General features: G+C 44.2%; 1 protein-coding gene across 1 annotated transcript; it reads right to left on the bottom strand.

The window, feature by feature from the left end:
- Positions 1-932: 932 nt before the first annotated feature.
- Positions 933-9,997, bottom strand: CRTAM (cytotoxic and regulatory T cell molecule). The gene is made up of 10 exons (XM_005142778.4): positions 9,949-9,997; positions 8,064-8,210; positions 6,283-6,435; positions 5,958-6,089; positions 3,508-3,678; positions 3,008-3,124; positions 2,255-2,326; positions 1,751-1,897; positions 1,333-1,416; positions 933-1,035 (listed from the first exon to the last, which is right to left on the bottom strand). The coding sequence occupies exons 1-10, from the start codon at positions 9,995-9,997 to the stop codon at positions 947-949; spliced, it is 1,161 nt and encodes a 386-aa protein (XP_005142835.3). The 3' UTR covers positions 933-946.
- Between the last annotated feature and the right edge of the window lie 251 nt (positions 9,998-10,248).

The following is a 10,248-nucleotide window of genomic DNA, read 5'->3' as shown; positions in this document are numbered from 1 at the left end:
TCTCTTTATTTCAGTTCAGTTTTATCTTTCCCACATAGAAAAGGTTCCCGGTGATGGCACAGTGGGACTGTGCAGATGTAAAGTCTCATTGATTCTCCTAGATTGCCTGCTGGTAAGCAAGTGACTGTCCCTGGATGTGGGGAGTCCTGTATGTAATATCACCTTCATGTTTGATAATCCACTTCTGAAAACTTCCATAGTCTCAGTGACACCCCTGGAAGTTTAGGTGATGTGGGAGTACAAATGTAGTACCCAGATGTTCTGGTTTCAGAGCCCCTTGCAGACTCGTGCTGATGCAGTCTGGCATGGCACAGAGTGATGCTATCATTGTACAGGTGAGAAACCAAAGCAGGAGTTCTAGCAAGGGGGAACAACCTTGGGGTATTTAACTCTTTGGACACCAGGATGCTTTCCTCCTTGGTTAAATACAGCTGGATCTCCAGGTTTGGGGTGAAAATAAGACAATACAAGTCCCAGTAGGTCTGCAGCTCCCAGGGTTTCCTGCTCAGTCCCATGCTTGCAGAGTTACATGAATGTCTTCATATCCTGCAGTCCTGGGAATACCTGCATGTTCCTTTGCCAAAACCCTCAATGCTGGTACGATCTGAGACTGGATTGATGAGCTGGTTATTGAATGGTTATTTAATGGTTATTTATTATGAGTGGTTATTTAAATCCTTTGAGGACTACAGATAAATCACCGTCTTCATGGCTAATAGGTTTCTAGGACCACCCCAGTCCTATCTGCCTGCCCCACCATTTAAAGGAAAGCAGTCCCAGGTGGCTTTTGGGTTGAGGGTAGCTGTTTGTAGTTCTGCTCCTTGAAATCATATTGGTACTTGAATGCTGTAATATGAAGATCAGGAAACACTGGTGTTTCTGCACACTGTACAGATTTACTATTGCTATACATCTGTTTCCTTTCCACATCCAAACAGTTTCTCATTTATTGCAATAGTTTTGTCTCAGGATTCTTCTGCATTGTTTCCACATATCCTGCTGTTACATATTGCATGTTGGACTTCTGATTGACACCTGAAAGATAAACACACATTTATTACTGATTTTGTAAAGGGGGGTTTGTGAACCTGTTGGAAATACATATGAATTAGTGTTATAGAGCAATAAAAGATGACATGCATCTCTAGACATTGTTAGGGCATCCATCGCAATGAAGACTGGGAAGCATGAGGTGATCTGCTGCAGGTTACATGATACTCAAGGCACTATTTTGCACTAGAAGTGGTTTAAATGTCTTGCATGTGTATTCTTACATATGTTCAGTTGCAATGCTCTAACAGGAATTAGTTTACATCGGTTAAAGCTCATTACCGTGTTCGTTCTTCTCATGGCCTGGACTGTCTTCATTAGATTTGGATTTATAACTCTCCAAAGTCTGGTCTGAAACATCATTTTCTGCACAGAAAACAAATGTAATTAAGATAGTGAGATTTTCCCATGACCATTGCTGACTGTCTGCATTGAGCATAGAGAATCTGAGAGACTAGTTATAAAAATGGGGCTTTAATCCTGTTTACCATCTAAGAAACATCCTGAAGACAACAATCTCATGGGTTTTTTTTGTGACACCTCGTGCAGTGGCCTGAGGCCATCGATTACAGGGACTGTTCAACTGTTGTTTGCAGTAAGTCATGGTCACTGTCTATGGGAGGAAGACATTTAACTGTGACAGTCTCCTCAGCTCTCCAACCCTGATGAATTAAGCAGCTTGAACAGGACCATCACCCACCTCTCTTCCACACTCCATGAGCTTTCTTCAGCTTCCTCACAAAAAGCAGGACAATGATGAGCAGCATGAAAATCAGAGCAGCCACCAAGATGGGCAGCAAGAGGTTTGTCTCTTTCTTTTCCATGCCTTCAGATTTCACATCTCTGTCTGTAAGAGGGGAAGGTATTTGTGTTGTTAAGTGGCTTCCTGTGAGTCTAAGCGTTATGAACAGCAAATCCTCAGTGTCTCCCACATTGTTGAACTCAATGGTTTCCATTTCCAGCCAAAGTAAAACAAAGCTGAGCTCTGACTCTTTGGTCATTTGGGGGGTTTCCCTGCCCATCAGTTTGTTCTCCTGCTTGCAAAACCAGGAATGAGCATGTATCCTTTGCCTTAAAGTAGATTTAAACTGGTTTTTTGGTATTCATATCCCTGACTACCCTTTTACTGACTTCATAGCTCCCAGTGGTGCAGTCACCCCATCCTTTGCCACCACCACCCATGCCTGACAGTGGGAAGTCATACCACTGGGGACATGGGAACTCGATGAACCAGCCAATCCTTCCTTTCCTGCTGCAGCTGGTGTAACCTCAGACCCTGCACAAACACAGAGGTGAGCTCTGGCTTCCTTGCACGCACAGAAAACACATCCTTGGGTAATGGAACTCGATGTGTAAAACTAAAGTGTCTACCAAAACTTGACATTCATAAGAGATTTCTTCATTCTCAAGACCTATTGAAGCATCCAACCTCCCTTTCTAAGTATGTTTATCAACATATATATGATCTGTTTACCAGATTGTAGCCATTCTCTAGTGTTTGTAATCACTGATGTAGCACTTTGAAACAAATACAAACAAAGAGTCCTTGCAATGCTAACACAACCAATTGATTTTCTCTGCAGGGCCTGTCACACAGTGTCCACCTCGGTGGGTTTTGGCCAAGCGATTGGGGCAGTGGAGCTCTTAATTCAGCTGGAAACAGTTCACTGACTGGTTCACAACCTGAACCGTTGTTGCACAGTGCCATCTAGTGCAGCCGTCCAGAGGAAGCCCAGCCTGGCCTCACACCATGCTGCAATAGTGGCCCATTTGGCTGCTGCTGCTGTTCTGCATCTAGCAACAGAGATTTTGCTTCCATAAAACTGAGTTCTCCTCGCACAAGCCAGAAACGCTGTGATTTATGTTATGTGCTTGTTTGTAACGATGAATGTAACGCTGTTCTTGGTAGCATTTCTGTCCTGGTTTGGTAACTTGATGTAACTAAGAGTAAACTTACAAGTAGATGTGACGTCTGGTTGGAGGGTTTGCTGGGTTGGTGTTGCTGCTGAGCTGGGAACTAGTGGATCCTCTGGTATTGCAGAAGTGATGGTTGGTTGGTCAGATCCTAAAGGAACTTGCCCAAACACAAGACAAACCTCATAAGACACACTTTGCAACTGAATTGATGCTTGAAACCACGACAGATTGGTGCTTAAACCGTGACAAAAATGAAACCTGCCCTGTATGCTCTGTGCTCTGGGCTGTTTGGGTTATCCCACTGGTTAGACTTCCAGTCCTACCCTCCCACCTTCAGCTTCCCTGTCCGCTGAATGTATTTAACACTATGAACAGAGGGAAGACCTAGGCATGAATTAAGAAGAGGCCAGGCAGCTAAAGCCTACCTGTAGTTTGCTCATTCTCAGAGACACGTGCATCCACCTCTGGGTTAGATGGTGCCGGATTTGAGAGTCCAGAGTGGTAAAATGGGATAAAGACTGCTGCAGGAGCCTGCAGTACCTGTCCTAGCAAGGTCCTCAAACTGGAAAGATGTCATCAGCTTCTCTTCTCTTAGTGCTTGGTGGTGAATGATGCAGCTGGCTGTTGAATTGGGCCCATAAGCAAGGACTGTCAGCGTGCTGCTTGTGGTCCATTTCTTCCCATCAGCTTCTAACTTGTGCTTAGTGTCACCTATATACCCATTGGAAGAAAACATTTAAGTGCTTTCTAGTCAAGAGCAATTGAAAGAAAAACCTTCCAGACACAATCTGCATTACTTTGCTGTGCTAAAGCAGCACCTGGGCACAAGTGGTTCATTGTGTAAATGGATTAAATGGGGCCCAAAGGCAGCAAGGTCATGTTTTCTGCCTCCTCACCGTTAAAGTGCAGACCTCACTGCCTCTGCTGGGTTTCACAACTGATGTGGGGAAATTCGCCTGCATTGCGATGTCCAGACACTAAACACCAACTTTTGGCCCTTCTCAAATGGGATGAATTGCTCTGCTCTGTGCCACAGCCTGTGAGGAGCCTCAGAGCAAGGACCTGCTGTTTTCCAACATGACTGAAATCTACCAAAGTTCTGGCTCTGCTATGGAATAACCAAAAGCATTGAATTTGTGTCTTAAAAGCTGTGCATTTGCTACCCCAAACACAAAAAGCAGTTGTGCAATATTTGTGCATACTGACCAACACAAAGGGAAATTGCCTGTGAGATTTTCCTGTTCATAATGTAGAGGTTCTCTGGAAACAAACTGATGTTTTCTCCTGATCTGTTACCCTTGGCAATAGATTATTGGTAAGCCCAACTTTATAAATGACAGAAATTCATTGTTTCCAGTTTAGCCTTCACAGGTAATTTGCTGTATCACATAACCTGCTATTTCTCAACCCTTTCCCCCATCCCCAGCAGGGTCATGTAAGAGCTCAAACGGATTTCAAAGTGATTTTGTTAGGAAGGAAAGAGTCTTTGCCAGCAACAGCTCAGTAATTACAGCTGGGTTGCCCCTGCTGAGCCCTGGTGGAACCGAGAAGCTGCCAGTAATTAAGGTGTATTAGCTATTTAGTGACTGATATAAATATTTGCAGTAAATGATTAAAGCTGGGAATGGGATGGGAAGGAAAGGGATAAAAGGGGTGGTTCTCAGTCACTCAAAAAGGAAAGGTACACATGGAATGTTTGAGAGGCAGTGATTTAGGATGGGTCGCTCCCACTTGACTGGGTTAGTGCTACAGGGCAAGCAGAAGATGAAGGTAAGTAGGTTTTTGTTAATAGAAGTGGACAAAAGCATGTTTGGCTTTATGTGTTCTGGGAGGTTTCTCATGTGTTTCTTACAAATAACATACTTTGTCAGGCCAGGACTGAGGGGGTTTCAAGTTTAAGGAAACCCAGCTCTTCCCAAACACATGCAGGAGTTTAGAACTTGCTTTTCCAAGCCCTATACACTGTTCCAGGGCACCTTTTCCCCTGCAGTCACAGATAGCTTTCTGCCCTGGCTTTTATGTGGCTCACTTACCAGCTGCACTGCTTCCCCTTAATACAGCTCCTTTAAGCACAGGGCTTTATGTGGTTGCAGTAATGCCTGTGGATCTGGCAACATGGGTTTATTCTTTAGTCTTGATTTCTAGCTATATTCAAGCCAGCACACTTCTCTGCTGTTTTCTAGAGTTCTTAGTTAAAACAAGCTGACTGGGGGTGTGGGGGAAGATTACAGGTTAAGCTTTGAACATGTTGCTTGATGATGCAAAACACAATTAAGAGCTGGTTACTATGTGAAAGTATGTTGCATTTAGGGGTATTTTCCTCATGCTTTGATACAGATGTGCATTTCCTCTCTGCTCTGCTACAGGTAGCTAATAAGATAGCTAGTACTAGAACACGGCCATTGGAACAGCTACTGATATAGCACATGAGTTAATTTGAGCTATGTGGTGACTTTGTTCCTCCTCACGTGTGTCCATCCAGCCACATGCAGACCTCTCACTGGGGCAGTGTTGTAGGGTGGTGTGGGCTCCTGTTTCCTGAGCTCTCTTCCTCTGTCTGCTAGTGGCTTCGAGCAGATTAATATGAGAGAGGCTGATAGTGTGTGTGTGAGCTGCTCAGCAAGGCAGCTTACAACATGGAAAGAGTTAAAATGGGTTTGTTAACTGACTTTATATCCAGGCTTTGGAAATTGTGCTTCCAGAGTTTGAGTTTCCCTTTATTCCACTGGAATATGACTCCTGACTTTCAAGGGGTTTTGGTACCAAGTGTTACTGTTCTGCACTGAGTGTGAGCAAAGCAGATGAGCTGTCTCTCTTGCACAAACACTAGAATCCAGTGCTGGGTTTTCTCCCAGCCTGCACCATGAGGCCAGGTTGTACTCAGTGAGTGATGGTCCCAGAAGGTGTTTTATCCTCCAGTATGTTCAATCAAGCCCAAGACTGATAAGAAGGAATTATTAGTAATCAGTCCCTGGTCCTTTAATGCTTACCAGGGAGTTCTATCCCGTTGTCCAACAGCCAGGTGATCCGGGCCTGTGGTTTGCATCCTTGGGTATAGCAAGACAGTATAACACTTCTTTCTGTGTCTCTGGATACTTCCAGTACTGGATTAGAAGGAGCAGCTGCAACAATAAGATTTTGAATCAGATATAGAGCATCTTTCTACTGGGTTTTATGACTGGCTGCATACATAGCATTGTTGGGGGGGGGACTGAAGTAGGACCAGGATTATGTTGTGTAAAGCACCATACAATTGCATATAAAAAAGTGGGTCTGGAGTTGAGAAGCTGGGACAAAGTGGGTGAAAGAACTTACCTAATACCTTAACAGTCTTGTTCTTGCTTTTGAAGGGGATGCCATAGTAGAAGCATTTATATACACCTTCATCATGCACTGTTACATTAGACAGTTGGATGGATAATTCATCCTTTGAATAATGGATAAGTTTGTATCTCTGATCTCTTAAAGCTGTAAGGAAAATAAAAGCCAGTGTGCTATGTGTGTAGGTACAGAAAAGGAAGACAGATAATCAAAGCATTAATGAATGAGGACCATTTTCTGTCTGGCGTTTTTTAACCCATCAGCATTTGACATAAAGGAGCAGTTCCAGCATGAAGCATTCCTTGCTGGTGCTGCACTAGTACTTAGGCAGCAGGAAACTGAAGAAAGGAGGGTGTGATGCCAACAGAAATATGCCATTCTCTTTCTTGCTTTTATTTTGAAGTGGATCTTAATCCAAAGCAATTTGGGTTCTTTACATCTCTAGATAGATAAATATAAGCAAACATTGTGGGGTGAGGACATGATGTGTGGTCAGAAAACTAGTATGATCTTTGAATATAGAACATGGATACATGAACTGAGGAGCTTTCCCTTCCTCATTCTCCAAGCCTTTATTTGGTCTTGATAAAAATCACTTCCCTCTTTGGGTGCATTTTGTGATGTGTAAGTGAACACTGTGGCCAGCACACACCTCTTATTAACTGCTTAATAACTGGCTGGTTTGCTTCCCTTGTATTAGTTTAATTGCCCTGATTTTGACAACGGTGTCTCCTAGGATGTTTGCATTCTGCTGTGCAATCCCCTTTCTCTTTCTTGACTTCTTGTTTTGCTTCATGGATGTCCCATGCGAGTCCTCAGGCATTAAGTCACATGGACTTTTCTGACAATCACAGCACAGAAAGTGTAACTTTCTGCCCTTAAACTGAACTGAAACTGGGCTTGTGTACCAGCCTTTAGGGAGAAAAGACTTCAAAAGCTCTCTTTTTATTCTAAAGCTGGGGTCTTGTAAAAATGTGGAGTTGGGAGAAAATCCCAACAGTGTTATAATGTATTGAAGTGATTAAATACGAAGGATTTTGATATCACCCTAAGGCTTGTAGGTAGCTGGTAATATATTTAGCTTCAATAAGACTGGAGGGAACTGATTTGTGAAGTGGTTTATTGGAGAAGCAATGTGACCAGCACCGCAGTGGTAATTCAGAATGAAAGTGTCTATGCACAGTGTAAATTCTGGCCTCTCTGTAAATGAAGACTGTTTTCTTTTGTATTGCAAAAGGAATATATTCAGTGTGCCTGACTTGGGTCCAAACGCTTTGCGAACTGTAGTCCTTGTGGATGTTATATCATGTGTTCAACTGTGGACCAACAGGCGGAGAGATACAGATAGAGACATAAGGTGTAGGGAGTGGAAGGGAACACAGTAATTCTAACTTTGGCTTTATCAGTGCATTTTAGAAATCACTGCTTGTTTCCTAAACATTTCCTCTCGATGTACTACATCAAATCCCCTGACGAGCAGGAGAGTACCCAGGGCTTTCAGGCATGTCCATCCCTGTCTCTCTTGTAAGGTAACAGTGTGTTTTTGTGCTAATGCCTTGGTGCTGGTGGTAACTACAGCTCATTGCTAAAAGCTCTAGTGCCAGAGCACTCTTGTGAGGGTTTCCATTTCATCAGCTTCCTGCCACAAAGGGGCTGAATGTAAAACCAGTGTTGGGTAGGAGGTGAGTCAGACTGGCCATGGTAGGAGCTGGAAAGCCCTATGAGTGACCCTCCAGCCCCATGTGGAAAGTGTTGCACTTGCTTTTCACACTTACCCCGCTGGGTGTTGAGGAAAATGGCAAACCCATGAGGGTTTAACCACTGCCGGGCAGACCCATCGTCACTGCTGAGGGTGCAATGGAGATTCAGGTCCTCTCCTTCCTTTAGGGTTATGGTTTCACCTCCAGCTTCTGGAAAATCCCCTGTCAGAGATGAGGTGGGGGGTAAGGGAACAAGTATTGAAATGTGACATGAAGTAAAGCAGCTGTTTCACACACAGTATTATGTCAACTTTCCTTCTTGCAAGGGTGTAAAGGTTCTTCTTGCCAGTATCATTGTACTGATATAAATAAATGACAGTCATTAGGCAGGTCATCACAGCCACTGGGTGAGACTTGTACCAAAGGTTGTGATCTTTACCTGCTAGCACAGCCATGTTTAGTTGTTAGATGTTAATTCCATGAGTCAATGAAGAATTGATAGCAGACCCATTTAAGGCATATTCTGCCTGTATGTTAACACAAACGTTATTACTCATTATTCCATGCTCTATTCTGGAGCTGTTAAACCTGATTTACAAGCATGTGTGACTGAGCAGTGATGGTCTAGTGTGAAGCATCCCTGCCCATGGTAGGGGTGTGGTGACTAGGTGATCTTAAGGTCCTTTTTAACCCAAGTCATTCTATGATTCTATGGTCAGCACCTCTGAAAAATGAGGCTGTCATTGTGATGCTGCAACTGCTTTGAGCAAGCTATCATAGGGTATTCTTGCTGGACTGAATTCTTTATCACTAAAATCAGAGGGAGGACTTGTCTCCCTGTAAGACAGTATTTCCCCATAAGGACCTGTTGCCATGCCTCACCCTGTAGTTGTGCAAGCATGACAAGAACTGATTTACCATCACATATGGCTCATCAGTGACTTTGGTTTCTCTTTGTTCTTGATTCCACCTCCATTTCCGAGGGTTAGTGTCTCACCTTGTTTCTCAGGGCTTGCCCTGTGTGTGGGTTGTTTGCAGAGGAGCAGTAGAAAAGGCAAAGCTCCTTGCATGGGTTCCATTTGTGAAGGCCTGTGCCATGAGGTGCATGTTGGTAAGGTAGTAGAGAGCCTTGCCTGTGGTTATCCATGGGGCCCTTTTATAGTGATGGTTTCCTGTCACTAACAGCAGTGTGGGGTCTTTCAAGTCACAGCTTCTGAGGTGAGAGCAGTAAGACTGAACAAGAAAAAGAGGGGGTGTTTCTTGCCTTTCTAAAGCAGAGAAAAGCAGCCCCCAGAACCAGCATATACGTAGCTTCCATGGGCTGGAAGGGACCTTAAAGATCCAGTCCTGTTGCAGTTTAGATGCTGAAATTTGATGTGGCAAAAAGTCAGGAGTGAAATCTGCAAGGATCCTGAGCTTTAGATACCCATCTTGCTGCTTTCCTTACTGAAATCTTTCCCTGTTCGACATGGTCAGATATTATCCTCTCACTCTCCTGTGTGTGAAGGACAGGAGATTAGTAAAGGAGGCAAAAGCTACATCCTCTAGTAAGGAGATTGAGTATTTAAAGGGTTTTCAGTTTTCCAAGTACTTTGCAAGTGCATTTGAGATTGCTCTAACTTCTTGCAGTAGTCTCTCTTTACACAATACATGAGCAAAGGCAGACACAGACATCCATGTCATGGAAAGCAAGCAGTGCTCCACTGTTCAAACTTAAGGTCTTTGCCACATCAAGTATGCAGTAAGCTGTTAGGAGGCAAATCACTCTCATTGACACTGGGTTTAGGAGTCAGCTGGAATTCAGTGCTTTGGAAATAGGGTGACAATCTGGCATTGTCAGCAAGAACACAGCAGCAGCAAAGCTGCCTTGCACACGATGTGCTGGAACCCTGGAAATGGAGTTCTCCCAGCTGGACTGCTGGCAAAGGGGAGATGGGTTAAGCCAATGCATATTGCTTACCTTGCATCAGGAACAGAGCTGTGATGTGCAGCAGGCTGGTGAGAGTCATGCTGTGGTGTGGGCTGACTTCCTCTCTCTGCCGGGGCTGCAGTGTGCAGCAGGTCTCTTTTCAGCATGGGGGGAGCAGATTTACCATGACTTCATCATGGGGTCTCTGCCTCCTTTCCTTCTCTCTGCTGTTCCACTCTCCTCTCCCCCATCCCACGTTTCCTACGTGTTGGTGACTGCTGAGAACCTGGTGAGCTCACAGGTCCCTAAAATGAAACTGGTGGGTGACAGCCCCAAGGGTACATAGCACTG

Source organism: Melopsittacus undulatus, chromosome 15, assembly GCF_012275295.1.
Source record: "Melopsittacus undulatus isolate bMelUnd1 chromosome 15, bMelUnd1.mat.Z, whole genome shotgun sequence".
Taxonomy (NCBI): Eukaryota; Metazoa; Chordata; class Aves; order Psittaciformes; family Psittaculidae; genus Melopsittacus; species Melopsittacus undulatus.
The sequence above is the reverse complement of the archived record's forward strand: the minus strand, read 5'-3'. Positions and strand labels throughout refer to the sequence as shown.